Source organism: Alligator mississippiensis, chromosome 1 (genome assembly GCF_030867095.1).
Source record: "Alligator mississippiensis isolate rAllMis1 chromosome 1, rAllMis1, whole genome shotgun sequence".
NCBI lineage: Eukaryota > Metazoa > Chordata > Crocodylia > Alligatoridae > Alligator > Alligator mississippiensis.
The window spans coordinates 485,573,914-485,590,658 of record NC_081824.1 but is presented as its reverse complement, the minus strand read 5'-3'; the positions used below and the strand labels follow the sequence as shown (position 1 = coordinate 485,590,658).

The 16,745-nt window shown below is 55.6% G+C and overlaps 1 protein-coding gene across 1 annotated transcript; it reads right to left on the bottom strand.

The window, feature by feature from the left end:
- Positions 1-1,524: 1,524 nt before the first annotated feature.
- LOC109285021 (zinc finger protein 585A) lies at positions 1,525-14,501 on the bottom strand. The gene is made up of 7 exons (XM_059725328.1): positions 14,259-14,501; positions 11,900-12,835; positions 9,838-9,919; positions 9,211-9,383; positions 8,492-8,618; positions 7,770-7,889; positions 1,525-5,052 (listed from the first exon to the last, which is right to left on the bottom strand). Exons 2-7 carry the CDS (start codon positions 12,569-12,571, stop codon positions 2,396-2,398), a joined length of 3,831 nt encoding a protein of 1,276 aa, XP_059581311.1. The 5' UTR covers positions 12,572-12,835; positions 14,259-14,501; the 3' UTR covers positions 1,525-2,395.
- Positions 14,502-16,745: the final 2,244 nt, after the last annotated feature.

Here is a 16,745-nt window from a genome sequence, read left to right as displayed (position 1 = left end):
GGACAGGAAAGAAATTCTTCCTTAAGTCCAGCCTAAAACAATCTTGTAGTAGTTTGTGACCATTCGACCTTGTCATCCCTTGGGGCGCTCTGGTGAACAAACGTTCCCCCAGATACTGGTGGTCACCCCTGATAAACTTGTAGGTGGCCATCAGATCACCCCTGAGCCTGTGCTTTTCCAGGCTAAAGAGCCCCAGGGCTCTCAGCCTGTCGTCATAGGGTCTGCTTCCCTGCCCTCTGATCATGTGCGTGGCTCTTCTCTGGACTCTGTCAAGCTTCTCCACATCCTTTTTGAATTGTGGAGCCCAAAACTGGACGCAGTACTCCAGCTGCAGCCTCACCAAGGCCAAGCACAAGGGGAGAATGACGTCTCGGGATTTGCTTGAGAAGCATCTATGGATGCAAGCCAGTGTTTTGCATCCATAGATGCATCGCACTGCAGGCTCATGTTCATCTTGTGGTCAAAGATGACCCCCAAGTCTCTTTCTTCCATAGTGCTAGCCAGCGTAGCACTGCCGAGCCTATAATGATGCTGCGGGTTTTTCTTCCCAAGGTGGAGAACCTTGCATTTATCAGCATTGAACACCATCAGATTGTCATCCGCCCACTTGCTGTGCCTGTCCAGGTCAGCCTGGATCACCCGCCTGTCTTCTGTGCCCCCCACCAATGATGATGCCCCTTGCAGGGCAATGAGGTATCACCCCTACCTACCCTAGCACCCTTCACACTTGTCCCAGGTGAACACAGATCCCACGTGGGACACACAACAGCATCTGCCTCAGGTCACTGCAGACCCCTCACCCCATCTGGTGCCCCCCATCCTGCAGGCCATGGGCTGAAATGCCCCCACCTCCAGCCCTCCCCCTGACTCTGCAGGGGCTGCTGCTGCAACTCGCCAAGCCCAAGAGGGGACAAACTCAGCCTGATTCCCCCATGGTTGGCTGGACAGCCTGTGCCCAATGCCACACCCCAGGCCCAGCACACACCACCTGTCCTGACCCTAATACCTGCCCCAGCACTGCATGTTGCAGGGATGCTGGCAGGGGTGCTGGAAGCGGTGTGGAGAACCCGCTCTCCCAAGGAGGGAGACACCCCCCTGGAGCTGGCACCATGCACAGACTGCCCTGCACTCCCCCAGTCACCTCCATGGTGCAGATGGGTGGCTGTGGTGGGTGAGGGCAGGAACAGGGGAGACAGGGCTGGCTTGGGGCACCTGATGAGTCTGTGGCCAGTCGCTTGGCCGGGGTTGCTCACCATGTGGTTCTGGCTCACCCAGCTCTGGGTCCTGCTGTGGGAAGAGGGCAGAAGTGGGTGGAAGCAGCTAGTCAGGCAGCAGCAGGGTGGGTAGATCAGACCACCTCCTGCTTCCAAGGCTTAGCAACAACCTCTGGATTGTGGTGAATTATTTGAAAAGAGAAGGGGCTGGAAGGCACAGAGATATCTGCCCTGGAAAGGGTTGTGGTCCCTGGCCTGTTCACATTGCACAGCTCATGAGAAGGCAGAAATCAGCCACAGAGGTGCCATGTCCAATTCTGGGGTTTTAGTAGCAGGGAATGCATGAGAGAAAATACAATGAAGGGGAGGAGGGCAGGGGAATAGCACACATCCTGTGCTGCACAGTTCTGCAGAGGCTGAAAAGCAAGACAGGCCAAAGAGGATCTGGAGGTGCAGAAGCAGCTCCTTGTAGACCCCACTGGGCATGGAAGGTCTGGAAGAGGGGTGATGGGGAGGTGAGGAAAGGCGAGGTCAGGGACGATTCTAGGTAATGCTTCCCCAGCCATAAATGCACTCCTCCCTGCAACTCAGGGGCTCATCTACCAGATCCCCGGGCCCAGGAGGAAGGAGAAACCTGAGAGGCAGCCACGGAAAGTCCACAGGTGTCATCTCACGTCAGCCGTCTCGGAGAAGGCACCCTAGCATGAAGGCACTTCTTCCCCTGGGAGTACTTTTAGAGAATGATGGGGATCCAAGAATGAAGCAAAGATCATCCCCTCCTTGTCTCTTCCCCCCACATCGGGGCTGACCTCAGCCTGAAGTGTTTCCTCTTATTCCCTGCCAGCCCACAACCATCCACTGGGGGCCAGTGTCTGGGATCTGGACTTCCACTGACTCTACAAGGGACAAAGCTTGGGGGAACTCTTTCTGCAGGTCACCAGGATGAGGGTGCTTTTGTGAATGCACCACTGGTGGATGCTGAGCAGGCAGACATCTCCCAGGGCTTCCTGCACGGCTGGCAGAATTAGAGATGCTTCTGGGTGTGGATGTGCTGATTCCAGGGTGGGTGGGAGAGATGGGTGAAGCTTTTCCAATACTCAGAGCACCGATGTAGCTTCTTCCCTGTGTAGATGCACTGGTTTTCAGCACAGGCTGCAGGAGTAGGTGAAGCTTTGCCTACACTAAGAGCAATGATGTGGCTTCTCCCCTTTGTGCATGCGCTGAAGCTGGGCCAGGGTGTAGGAATGACTGAAGCTCTTCCAAAACTCAGAGCACTCATATGGCTTCTCCCCTGTGTGGACCTGCTCATGCTGGGCCAGTTGGGAGGACTGGGTGAAGCTCTTCCCACACAGAGAGCAGTGATATGGCTTCTCCCTGGTGTGGATGTGCTGGTGCTGGGCCAGGTGGGAGGGGTAGGTGAAGCTCTTCCCACACTCAGAGCACTGATATGGCTTCTCTCCTGTGTGAATGAGCTTGTGCTTGGCCAGGGATGAGGAATAACTGAAGCTCTTCCCACACTCAAAGCAGGGATATGGCTTCTCCCCTGTGTGGACGCGCTGGTGCTGGGCCAGGCCGGAGGAGCGAGTGAAGCTCTTCCCACACTCAGAACACTGATGTGGCTTTTCTCCTGTGTGAATGCGATGGTGGCAGGCCAAGGAGAAGGAAAAACTGAAGCTCTTCCCACACTCAAAACACTGATATGGCTTCTCCCCTGTGTGGACGCACTGGTGCCGGGCCAGCTCAGACGAATACCTGTAGCTCTTCCCACACTCGGAGCACTGATATGGTTTCTCCCCTGTGTGGACGCGCCGGTGCCGGGCCAGCTCGGAAGAATAACTGTAGTTCTTCCCACACTGAGAGCACCGATATGGCTTTTCCCCTGTGTGGACGCGCTGGTGCCGGGCCAGCTCGGAGGAATAACTGTAGTTCTTCCCACACTCAGAGCACTGATATGGCTTCTCCCCTGTGTGGACGCGCTGGTGCCGTACTAGTTCGGAGGAATAACTGAAGCTCTCCCCACAATCAGAGCACTGATATGGCTTCTCTCCTGTGTGGACACGCTGGTGCCGGGCCAGGTTGGAGGAATAAATGAAGCTCTCCCCACACTCAGAGCACTGAAATGGCTTCTCCCCTGTGTGGACAACCTGGTGCCGGGCCAGGTTGGAGGAATAACTGAAGCTCTTCCCACACTCAGAGCACTGATATGGCTTCTCCCCTGTGTGGATGTGCTGGTGCTGGGTCAGCTTGGAGGAACAACTATAGCTCTTCCCACACTCAGAGCGTTGATATGTTTTGTCTCCCGTATGAATGAGCTTGTGATTGGCCAGGATGGAGGAATAATTGAAGCTCTTCCCACACACAGAGCAATGATATGGCTTCTCCCGTGTGTGGATGCGCTGATGCCGGGCCAGCTCAGAGGAATAACTGTAGCTATTCCCACACTCAGAGCACTGATGTAGCTTCTCCCCTGTGTGGACACGCTGGTGCCGGGCCAGGTTGGAGGAATAACTGAAGCTCTTCCCACACTCAGAGCATTGATATGGCTCCTCCCTTGTGTGGATGTGCCGGTGCTGGGCCAGGCCAGAGGAGCAAGTGAAGCTCTTTCCACATTCAGAGCACTGATATGGCTTCTCCCCTGTGTGGACACGCAGGTGCTGGGCCAGTTTGGAGGAATAACTAAAGCTCTTCCCACACTCAGAGCACTGATATGGTTTCTCCCCTGTGTGGATGCGCTGGTGCTGGGCCAAGTGGGAGGATTGGGTGAAGCTCTTCCCACACTCAGAGCACTGATATGGCTTCTCCCCTGTGTGGATGCGCTGGTGCTGGGCCAGGGTGGAGGAGCGGGTGAAGTTCTTCCCACACGTAGAGCACTGATGTCGCTTCTCCCCTGTGTGGGTAACCTGGTGTTGGGCCAGCTTGGAAGAGGAGATGAAGCTCTTCCCACACACAGAGCAAGGATGACGCTCCTCCCGTGTGTGCATGCACCTGTGCCTGGCCAGGCTGGAGGGCTGCCTGAAGCTCTTCCCACACTTTCTGCAGCAGTGTGGCTGCTGCCTCCTCCACACACACCGGTGCTGGGACAGGCCTTGCCAGCTGATGAAGTTCTTCCTGCACTTATTGCAGCGGTGTGTCTTCCTCCCCAAGTGCATCTGACGGTGCTGAACCAGGGAGAAGAAATGGATGAAGGTCTTACCACATGTGACACAGCAGTACTGACGCTTCTTCCTGTGCACATCCTGGGTTTTGAGCAGCACAAACCTCTTCCTCCTTTTGGTGAGGCAGTGGGGAAGCTGTCCAGAATGGATCTGGTGGTGAGCAGCCAGGGTCGAGAGGCAGGTGAAGCTCTTCCCACACGTGGCACGTACATGGGGCTTCTCCCCAGCATGCCTTATCTGGTGCAGAGTCAGAAGTGAGGGTCTGCTAAAACTTTTCCTGCACTGAGGGCAGGGGTGGCCTCTCCCCATGGGATTGGTAGTGAGCTCCTGCTTCCCTCTGAGGCCCCCCACACTGTCTTCGTTTGCATGCAGTGTCTCTCTCCAGTGCGCCTTTGCTTTTTGCCTCTTCAGGTGTCTCAGCATGACATATTCATCCCTGGACCTTGGCCTTTTTCTGGCTTCTTTCCCTTCTTTACTCCAATGCCCAAAGAGCGATGGGAACGTGTGCACTGCTACATTCTCCTGCTTTGGGGGCATCCCGTGACCCTTGTGCCATTGGTCTGTTGCTGGGCTCAGGGAATCCACCTCACCCATACTCCCCAGGGAAGCCCACGGTGGCTCCAGCTTTCCAGGCCCTTCCTTAGGAGCCTGCTCCTCAGTTCTGCTCAGCAACCAGGCATGTCCTGCATGGAAGGAAGAAACACCAGATTAGTTCCTGCCCTGCTGCCAAAGGACAAGCACTGCTATTCCTTCTGCTGGGATGGGACTCGGAGCAGGACAGGACTTGGCACTTGAGTTTCCTCAAGAAAACTAGGTCTTCCAGCCAAAGTCCCTGTGCCAGTCTCACCTTCCCTATTTGGTGGAGTTAGGAGTCAGACTCTCAAGATTTCTGGCCCAGCTTTCAGGCCCATCACCTCAGGCCCTGCTCCAACAAACACGTGGGGCATATGCGTTTGGACAGTACCCAAAAAGGTTCATATTTTAACAGGCTGAGCGTGAGACCAAGAGGATCTGCTAAAAGGAAAAATGAGGCTCTCAAAGGGCTGCTGTATCCCACAGCACTGGTGGGTCCAGGAGGAGATTCTGCTGAGCCCTCCACCTGACTAGGCTGACATGATCCACATGCCCCAGTGCTTTGGTGAGACCCATCTTTCCCTTGGTCTCTGGCAGTCCTGAAAGCAGCATCTGGGTACAAGGGTGAACAGCCTCGGGGTGCATTTCTGGGGCTTGTGACCAGTCAGGAGTGTGTGATGAGCACTGCCTTACACTGCTTGGTAGCAAAACCCATCATGCTTCATGCATTATCCCTCCAAGAAATGTTCTGGGAGTGGAGGATTGAGAGCAGTGATCTGCTACCTACATGTTTCTGGGGCAATGTCTGGTGCAGGGAATGAGCCCATGGAGCTTTCCTCTGCTAATGAATCCCAGGCAGCCTCCACATCACAGACAGCTGCACTGGGACAAAGGCCTTGGCACGAACCCGCACACAGACTCTGGGCTGAGCCTCAGGCTTCGTGACACTCGGGGCCCCAGAGAGGAAACATCACAAGGGGAGAATGTACTGCAAGCAGTGGGGGGTTCACTTCCCCACACAACATGAAATCTTCTGAATCCCATCCATTTCACCGACCCACTTCATGCAGCCTGAGCCCAGGGTTACGCACGTCTGCAGCTCCAGGTCAACTGGACCAGGAGACACCAGGGACAGCCCCAGCCTCTATCTTGTCCAACAAGAATGGCTGGGGTGAAAAACCCAGAAGTCAGAGACTGCCCATGATGAGTGAAGATAACCAGGGCAGGAGAGCCTAAAAATTAGATCTGGGTAAGGCCCGAAATCTATACCTTCCTGGGACTGGTTAGTGCAGTGGATGTGCCTGTGCCAGGGCAGTCTCTACAAAACGCCATGTTGCCACCCATGAGAAAGGCGAGTGCAGAGCACCTGAAAACCTTGGCTCCCACTGCCTTGTGGACTACTTTTTCCTCAGAAAAGGATAGGGGGAGCCTACCCCAACAGAAAACCCCTGGTGAAAGCCAAGGAGGGAAAGTGTGTGGCAGGATACACCTTGCAGCAGCTGTCACTTGAAGCAGAAAAGATTGCTAAAAAAACAGCCTCTCAAGCTGCAAAGAGGGGAATCTGTGAAGGAGCTCCAGCAGGACCAGGGCCAGGGCCAAGCCAGCCACAGTATCAGGAGTGATCCCATGACATGAACTAACTTAAAGGGTGTTAAGCCCTTCCCTTTTTTGTCTTTGGGATTTCCAGGATGTGTACCAGCAGTGAGTCATGAAGAAGTTCACTTTGGTACAAAGAAGATTCGAGCTTCACTGTGTTCTGCATAGTCATTGTTTTGCTTGTGCGGCTGTGTTTGTGTACCAGTATTGCTGTAAGTGGCTCTGGTGTTAACTATGCTACACAAGGAAATGTAAGCACAAGTTCTGGATGGGTTCTGGAATATCTGCAAAGTGGCTACAGAAAAAGGTACATCCTTGGACTATGGCCTCCTGGGCCTCAAACATATCAGTCACGCTAAAAATCAAGAAGGGTGGATTGAATGTATCTTTGTATTCTCAACCTTTTATTCATTTCCTTTTGACCCTTAGGATCTCTCCAGCATCTTGTAGGGCAGAGGGGCGCTGGTAGTGCTCCAGTGACACCAAGCAATCCTTTTGAACCAACAAGGAAAGCTTTGCCCATTATACAGAAGGGGCAGAACTACCGAGAACATGTCTGGTCCCCAAAAACCCTGATCATGGGATATTTGTGTGATCCAGAAAGCCATCTTAAATATTAAAGAATACCATCATTTGAGTACTGGAAGAGATTAAAAGACTTAGCCATAATTATTGCTGGATAAAAACTGTTCAGCAGGTAAGGAACTTGGGGATTAGGCAATTTGGCATGAGAAAGTTATTGAAGCAGTGAACAAACAAAGGAAGAGGGTGTTGTGTGCATGCTCTTACTCTGGGGAGGTTGGGGGCGGTCGTGCAATTTCTACTTGAACAGCAGGAAAGCCAGAAAAAAACATCTCCCACACCCAGTGGAGGACACGAGGCCAGCACCACCAAATGTGGCTGCTGTAGTGTCTAAAAGCCACGTCTCAGGTTGTATTGCAGGGAGGAACTTGTAATAATTACTATTAAAGTTTACTGGATATTAAATCAGCGAGGGGCCATATCCAACACTGGGGGTCTTTGGCAAAAACAACCTGTTGCTAACAGTTTCCAGTTTGAATTTCAGGGGGTGGAACAACACCTGTCTGCACATGTGACAGCACAAGCTATTTGAGGTCAGCACCCTGAAATGGCAGCACAGGGCAGGTCTGCAGTTTCCAGGCTCCCTTTAACCCTGGGCATGGATCATTTGTGAGAGGGGAGTCAGGTGGAGGGGACAGCCACAACTCACCTGGCAGCAGATCCTCTGACTTCCGCATTTCCCCACGGTCCTCATCATCATGGACCCAGAGCTCCACCTGTCCTCGCTGGATGTGGCAGATCAAGTCAGGGGCAGGGCCTTGATATCCTGCTTGGGCAGTGGTTAAATAGAGTTTATCCACTGGTACTGAATGCAGAATAAGCAACTGAAATTTGGGGAATGAAGCCAATGAACTCAGAGATTATACTAAGGACTTGAAGGACAAGGTAAAATGGACATTTAGGCTGAAAGGGAAGGCATAGCAGGGAGAAGAGGATGGTCCTTTTCATCCAGGTAGTGAACGTATGGTCATAGGAAAACAAACACCAGTGCAATTCCAGGCAAATGAGTGGAAATGAGTTTGGACAGGACACACTAGGCAAGCGACGAAGGAAATCAGTATAACTGCCCAAGGAATGGCTTAGTGCATTTTTAGACACAATGAATGGCAAATGATATGATCATGGTGAGAAGGCAAAGGGAAATCATGTTATCGGGGGAAGACTCCAGGGAAGGTGGCTGGATCAAATGAAGGAGGAATATATACAAGTATGAGATAGGAGAGGTCTGATCATGGACAGAGCAGAGGGGAGCAAAGGGATTAAAGCCACCGGCCAAATGTTCATGAGGATGACACTGTTAAAACCAGGAAGAAGACAACACTATTTCAGAGCTCACATGGCTCCAGGGCAAGGCAAGAACCAGAGCTTTACCCAGGGAAAGGAGGGCTTGGTGGTTCCTCAGCATCTGGTCCCGGTAAAGCCCCTTGTCTTCCTCTTCCAGCAGCTCCCACTCCTCCCTTGTGAAATACACTGCCACATCCTCAAACGCCTCCCGGAGCTGCAGGCACAAGCGTTACAGCATCAGTGTCTCCTGCTCCACTTCCCCCACGGCCTCCCACTCCTCCCGTGTGAAATACACTGCCACATCCTCAAACACCTCCCAGAGCTGCAGGCACAAGCGTTACAGCATCAGTGTCTCCTGCCCCACTTCCCCCACGGCCCTGTCTGCACTCACTTTGTACTACAGTGCTTTGCAGCTCAGCCATGACAGGCAGGGGAACAATTCCCCACCAGTCACCTGACACGTGATGTGGATGCAGCTCTGGACATAGGAGCTCATGTGCCAGCCTTAGCCCAGCTCAACATGCTCCATTTCCTCCGCCCTTGGAGGCAGCCCAGGCAGCACATTTAGAGGCAGGGAGCCCAGTTCCAGAGACTCTAGCCAGGCCTTCCCATGCCAGCACCCCTGGCTCTCTGCACCCCGGAGCGCGCGTCTGCTAATGCAGCTTGGGGTTTTGCAACTCCATCACCAGAGGCTTCTCGCTCTTCAAGTCTCTCTGCTCCCCAAACTCTTGACAGCACCCCTGGCTCCTCCTGGGCTCTGCCCCAGCTGCACTCCCACCCCCACCCCCAACAGGTGCCCTGCTCACCTCCATGCTCTCCTCCTGCTCCGCCGGCCTGCCCTGCCCCTCTTGCAGCTGGCCCGGCCCAGGCATCAGGGAGCTGCTCCGTCCCCGTCTCCCTGGGGAGGGTCTCTGTGGCTCCAGGTTCACAGGCCCTTCCTCGGGAGGCTGCTGATCCGCTCTGCTCAGGGTCCTGGCACCTGCGGGTGGGAAGAGAGTGCACAGGTGAGCCCTGGGGTGGGGGCAGGGGAAAGTCCTGTTCTTCTCCTGGACTGGTCTGGGGTGAAGGGAGCTGGAGGCTGCAGTGTGTGGAAGAGCCGGGAGAAGGGAGACTCATTGTTCCACTGGCAAGAGGCTGGAGACGATCCACTAGAAGTGCCCCAGCGCCGGTGGCAATCACGGCACTGTGACATTGCTCCCTGGGAAAGGATCTGGAGGGATGCTGGTGCTGGATCACATCCACATGTTGGGGTGGGAAATGCAGGGTCAGTCTACTCCAGGATGCGTGAAATGCTCCCAGGAGCACAGGGAGAGCAAGAGCCTCTGACCTGCTGGAGCACGGACCCATCAAACTGTTCTGGCAGAGAGATTTCTGCACTGGGGGATGGGGCCTCCTCTCACACGTAAGGGGACACCCACCACTCCTCACCTCACCTGGGGAAGGGCCTGGTCCGAGGCACCCGCCTGGGGACCCTCCAAGTGCTGACAGCTCCCAGGTCTCCCCTGTCCCGGGGATCTGCAACAGGACGGAGGCCTGGGTGAACTGCACCTGGCCAAGCCAGAGGCCACTAGGGACTCATTTCCGGATCACCTGCACCAGCCTTTTACAGACTGATATTTTTACTACACTGATCGTTAGAACAGTAATTAGATCACTGGTTGTGACCATGGCAGCACGGCAAGAGCCAGTCACTTAAAGCATGTGTCTGAGAGGAGCGGTGCAGGCAGTGAGAAAGATCCTGGGCCTCAGACCACCCACAGGGACCAGAGCCCTGTCCCACCCCAGCCACACAGGTAAAAACCTTGCAGCAGCCCTGTCCCGGGAAGGGGCAGGCATTGGAGCCACTCACCCCAACCGCAGGACAGCCACTCAGGCTCCTAACTGCACGCCAGGACTTCATGGATTCATAGATTCATAGATGTTAGGGTCAGAAGGGACCTCAATAGATCATCGAGTCCGACCCCATGCATAGGCAGGAAAGAGTGCTGGGTCTAGATGACCCCAGCCAGATTCCCATCTAACCTCCTCTTGAAGACCCCCAGGGTAGGGGAGAGCACCACCTCCCTTGGGAGCCCGTTCCAGACCTTGGCCACTCGAACTGTGAAGAAGTTCTTCCTAATGTCTAATCTAAATCTGCTCTCTGCTAGCTTGTGGCCATTATTTCTTGTAACCCCCGGGGGTGCCTTAGTGAATAAATACTCACCAATTCCGTTCTGCGCCCCCATGATGAACCTATAGGCAGCCACATGGTCGCCTCTCAACCTTTTCTTGTGGAGGCTGAATAGGTCCAGGTTCTCTAGTCTCTCCTCGTAGGGCTCGGTCTGCAGGCCCTTAACCATACGAGTGGCCCTTCTCTGGACCTTCTCCAGGTTATCCGCATCCCTCTTGAAGTGTGGCGCCCAGAATTGCACGCAGTACTCCAACTGCGGTCTGACCAGTGCCCGATAGAGAGGAAGTATCACCTCCTTGGACCTATTCGTCATGCATCTGCTGATGCACGATAAAGTGCCATTGGCTTTTCTGATGGCTTTGTCACACTGCCGGCTCATGTTCATCTTGGAGTCCACTAGGACTCCAAGATCCCTTTCCACTTCCCTGCCACCCAGCAGGTCATTCCCTAGGCTGTAGGTGTGCTGGACATTTTTCCTCCCTAGGTGCAGCACTTTGCATTTCTCCTTGTTGAACTGCATCCTGTTGTTTTCTGCCCACTTGTCCAACCTGTCCAGGTCTGCTTGCAGCTGTTCCCTGCCCTCTGGCGTGTCCACTTCTCCCCACAGCTTTGTGTCATCTGCAAACTTGGACAGAGTACATTTGACTCCCTTGTCCAAGTCGCTGATGAAGACATTAAAGAGTATCGGTCCAAGGACCGAGCCCTGCAGGACCCCACTGCCCACACCCTTCCAGGTCGATACTGACCCATCCACCACGACTCTATGGGTGCGACCCTCTAGCCAATTCACCACCCACCGGATTGTGTAGTCATCCAAGTCACAGCCTCTTAACTTGTTCACCAGTATGGGGTGGGATACCGTAACAAAGACCTTCCTGAAGTCTAAGTATACGACATCCACCCCTCCTCCTGTATCCAAGTGTTTTGTAACCTGGTTATAAAAACAGACTAGATTGGTCAGGCACAATCTGCCTGCCATGAACCTGTGCTGGTTTCCCCTCAGCATAATTTGTCCTGCCGGGCTCTCGCAAATATGAGAGCCTGGCATCTTCATCCAGCACCTCACCTGCCCCTGGCTCCTTGGACTCATTCAAGAGCCACCAGCTACTGCCCGCTCTGCTCCGCTCGCTGTCCCCCCATGCAGCACTTGTTTGGAGCCTGCGACCCCACTCTCACCCCTGATTTCTATTTAGTTGTCCCCCAAACTCAACTGACCTAAACCCAGCACACAACACTAATAATGGCAGGGGGTGTGGGGAGGTAACTGCTACTCTTTGGGTGTTGAGCCCATGTTAAGTTTGTACATCAAAAAGGCTGGTAAGGACCTGGCTCTGGGTTGGGCGGGGGCTCCTCTTTGGTGACATGAGGCAGCTCGTCCTTGGGCCCCGGCGTTTCCCTCTCTCCTGCCTCCTCCAGAGGCCTGTCCTCACCACGGGCCTTTGGCTGCTGCACCTGGGAATCACCAGGCTCCGGCAGGGCTCCCGGGGGCTGCATCTGGTCTGAGGACCCCTCCTCAACCTCCACACGCACGGTGACCTGGGGACGAGATACACGTGTGACTGGGGAGCCGGGATCTGGTGGGGAACATCCCCCGACACGTGGAGATGCAGATGGCACCAAACAAATGCTCTCATGTGGAGCTTCTTGTCCTCTGCCTGCCCCAGCTGAAACCTGTCAGGCAGGGCCACGGCCTGGGCGCAGGTCTCCACGCGACACCCGCACACCCAGCTCCGCATCTCCGGGGGCAGGATGGCCAGGAACTGCTCCAGCACCACCAGCTCCAGCATCTGCTCCTTGCTGCGGCACTGGGGCTCCAGCCAGCGCCGGCACAGCTCCCGCAGGCGGCTGCAAATCTTCCCTGGGCCCTCAGCTTCCCGGTAACGCAGGCCATGCAAGAGCTGGCACCAGGGCTCTGGGGTGGGTAGCTCATCCCGTGGTGCCAGCTGTGGGGTTGCGGAGGGCAGCTCGGCCTCGCAAGGGGGCTGCATGGCCTGCATCGCGTCCTGCCCCCACAGCTCTTGGTGCTGGACTGGCTCCAGTCTGGACAACACGAGGGACTTCTGCACCCTCAGCCCCTGCCTGCACACCTCCTGGGTCCTGCTCCTCCAGCTCCCGCCGGGAAGGGAAGGCCCACGGCTGCTACGGGCTCCAGTGCAGCAACCACATCTCCCCAGGAGGGATCTCACCGGCCTGGAGCCTGGGCTCTCACTCTCTGTACACTCGTGCACAGCGAGTCAGCAGTGTCTGGTCTCCAGGGGCACCTGTGGGAAAGGAGACAGTGGAAATCTGACCATGGATCAGAGACCTGGGACCATAATCCTGCCCCAGACAGAGGTCTGCCCAGCCCTGATGCTCTGAACTGTAAGGGTTATAATATTCAGAATTTGGAGAGCACCAGATTTGCATTTGAATAAAGGCATTTTTCTGCGTCTCAGAAGAGCTGCTGACCACAAGGTGGAACGATGTATTAAAAATAACCTTGCAAATGTTTAGGCAAGCAGTTTTCTAAAAAGGTCCTAGTGTTGTAAAGTACAGAGCCCGTTGCGTAAGAAGAACAAGATGCAGCCCACCAGCTATTGTCAGGAGATAAATTAGAAGCAAAACCTTGGAGAGGCTGCTAAAGTCAGCAAGAAACCAGGAACAATCAGCAAGTGACTGAGAAAAGCTGAACGCATGGCTTTACACTTGGGCTCTTAGCAGAGAGGCATGTAAATGAATAACGTGCATAGGCAATGCCATGGTAATGAGGGCAGAGCTTGTGATGGGAGGAGAAATGGGTGGAACAATGGGGGGAGGGGCGAAGGGGGGTGGATTTTAATGTGCGTGAACCAAGCTGTAGAAATGTCGAAAGAAGTGTTGTTCAGTGCAGGGCCCCGGTTTGTTGGTTGTTTGGGAGCTCGGAAGCTGTCTCCAGGCTGAATAAAACTGTTGTGCGCGCTGTGTGCTGGTGCTTGCTCCCTGCTTGCTCTGGCTAAGGAGTAACCGGATCCATGGGCAATTGGATCATCGTCTCCCTAGCTGGACGCCGCATGGAGTCACTCAGAGCAGTGTCGGAGCCGTCCTTCCTGCCCCTCCGGCCCCAGCGCAGGATGCGGGCACCGGGCCGGCTGGAGAAATGGGGCAGCCGCAGCTCTCCACCCTTCCCAGCCCGTCGGCTGCTCCCTCCTGCCCCCACCCTGCAGTTAGGGTCAGCCCCGCTCCCTGTTTGGGTGGGACAGCGCCCAAATAGGAACCACAAATCCCGGTCCTGGGCTGCATGACCCGGGCCAGCATTTGTCCCAAATTCACAGTGTCTAGAGGGACGGGAACCCGTGCTTTCCCTTTGCAGGCAGGCAGGTTCAGGTGTGCAAGGGGTTGGTAGGAGCGGGACGCAGGGGCACCAGGGCACTCGCACGCCCGGACACAAGCACTCGTCCGTGAAGCGGGAAAGGCTGAGGAGCAACCCCCTGCAGGGTCGTGTATGCGGGGGGCGGAAGAGGTGTTGGGGATGAAGGGGGGTGGATGGAGGACCCAAAGGGACGGGAGGAGTGGGGCGGGGGGAGCAGGGGCGAGGGAGCGCCGGGCAGGTGCTGCAGGGCGGGGGGGACATGTGCCAGCCCAGATCCCGGTGGGAGCAGGGGTCCGCACACGCGTGCGGGGTGGCCCACCCCCCCAGCCCTGTGGGGCCTCGCTCCCCCCCATTACCTCTCAGCGCTCCCCCGGCGGGCCGGGCGCAGCGGGACCCCGCACCAGGGCTCGCCGGGGCAGGAGAAGAGGCGGGGCAGGACAAACACGTCTCCCCGCCGCATCACGTCCTGCTCCTGCCCCGCCCCCTGCCGTGACATGCACGGCACAGGACAGGACGAGCTGAGCTGGAACAGCCCGGCGCCGGGGCACTGCGGGGGAAGCCTGCAGCGTGAGGGGGGCTTTGCCACCTGCCCACAGCGAACTCCGCTTCCCGGGGTCGACGGGGGGTGTTCCTGGCCCTTCCCAGCCTGCTTTGCAAGCCCTGCGCGGCGCGATTGGAGGAGGCAGCAGCCCCGGTAGAGAGCAGCTTCAGCGCCGCACCCCACGCGCTGTCAGGGCGCGGGGCGCAGACACGTGACAGCCCGGTGTGGACGCGGCCACAGCCCGGACCGAGAACACGTGCGGGCTGCAAACGGCTCCCAGCCCCCCCCCCCCCCTCCCCGCGGAGCCCATCGCCGGCTGACCGCTCCTGGAGGGATGGGGGAGCCCCGCGCCCACACCAAGCCCCTTGCAGGGCCCACGGCACATAGGAACAGCTCCTCTTGCCTGGGGGCGCTGCCCAGGAGCCCTGGGTGACCTGCCTGCTCCTCAGCGCCTCTGGGTCCAAGCCCTGTGCTCCCCTGAGACGGCACACATTCATCACTGTGGTGGGGACAAAAAAACCCCACGCAATTAGTTAACACCAGAAGAGGAGTCCAGCTTTCCCTGCACATGGTGGGGCAGGTAATGTGCACCAGAGCAAAGCAAGCCCACCTGGGATGGGGTGGGAGGGCCGGAGTCAGAGCCCAACAAACCTTCTAACCGTGCCCCTGGAGGGGTAACACGGGAGTGAGAGTGCCGGCTGCCAGGCCCTGGCCCTGGCCCTGGCCCTGGCCCTGGCCCTGGCCCTGGGAGAGCGGCCATCCTGCCAAGTTGTTCTAGCAAACTCAGGCGTCCCCAATCAACACTGTCCAAGGGGTCACCGGGAAGATTCCTTGGTCAGGATCTGGTACTCGCTCACACTGGGAGTCCGGGGTCCAGGCTTGGTACAGCGATGGTCCTTCTGTTACGTCCTTCTAATTGGTCACTTGACATGCGTGTTCCTTTATGCCTTATTTTATGCTAATCTGTTGGCTTTAGAGCCTCTCACAATCTTGCCCTATAGCTGTTATGCTATGGGATCAAAAGGTGTTAGAAATTATCATGTAAGGTTACTGCCCAAACTCAGGTTCACCCAATAAGCAAATTACACCACATTACTTTGAGGTTTGAAATGAGCATTACTCTGTCCTTAGTTTCTTATTCTTGGATTCCTTGGACTGTGCTAATTATATTAGGTGGTCAGACTTGTTAGATCAGCTAATCTTGTAGCTGTGCTTATTTTCGGGGATCACTGGTCCCATGATCATTGCAAACAGTTAGATTCCACACTTTGGTTACATTGTGACAGGCAAATTCCACTTGCGGGTTGCAAAGTTGCAAGCTTTACATTAGCTAATCTTAACTGCTGAGACTATTGCCTGAATGTCTCCAAGAGCATATCTTTATTGCTCATGATAGTAACCCCTCTGGTTCTGGCTACCACAATCACCCCTACCCCCACATACAGGGCTGTGTTTTGTGCCCCTCCAACCTTTACCTGAGGGGAAGGGCAACAGCCAGCTTCCCCACCCGCCACCCCCGGGCTCTGAGATAGTTTTCCCTTGGGCCCTAGGGGACTTTTGGAAAATCATCCATGTGCCCAGATGCCTTGAATCTTCCAGGCTGGAAAGGAACCCATCATCTGTAGCCATGGCTAGGGATGAGGGTTTGGTGGATTTGTTTGTCCTGTCACCACTGGGGCAGACCCCAGAGGCCAGGGTGGAGGTGGGAGTGAGGGGGAAAAGCCTCCTGCCCCTCGGGCACCAGAGACCTGCCCTCAGAGTCCACTACAGCCCCCTCCCAGCCACAGCCCTCTGCCCCTCTGGGAGGGGGCTATAAAGGGCCCAGTTTTCTCCCCTCAGGGTGTATCTACGTACAGTGTTTACTGCAGAGCTGCTGACTACTTCTGCAGGAAACGTCTTTGCATCTACATATGTGCCCCTATTAGGGCACACAAAATGAATCAACTCTCGAGCAAGCAAGTGCCAGTCTGCTCCAGAGTTTTTTCATGTGTAACAACACACTGCTGCAGCCAGCTGCCAGCTAGCCTGTGCCCCAGCCACCCCTCTGCAATGCACTGCAACCCCGTCAGAGCAGCTGGATGTGCTGTGCACGTAGAAAGTCCAGAGCAATATTCCTCGGAGTTGTTGCTCCAGGGCTCACGTTCAAATGGCATGCCCAGGAGCAAAAGACTCTGGAGCTATGTGACGGCCAGAACCAAAGGGGTCAATAAGCAAATTATAGCAGCTAATATCTGCTTCTTGGAGACATCTGACAGCAGTCTGACAGTTGACAGTTGATATTAGCTAAGGCAAAGCTTGTAAG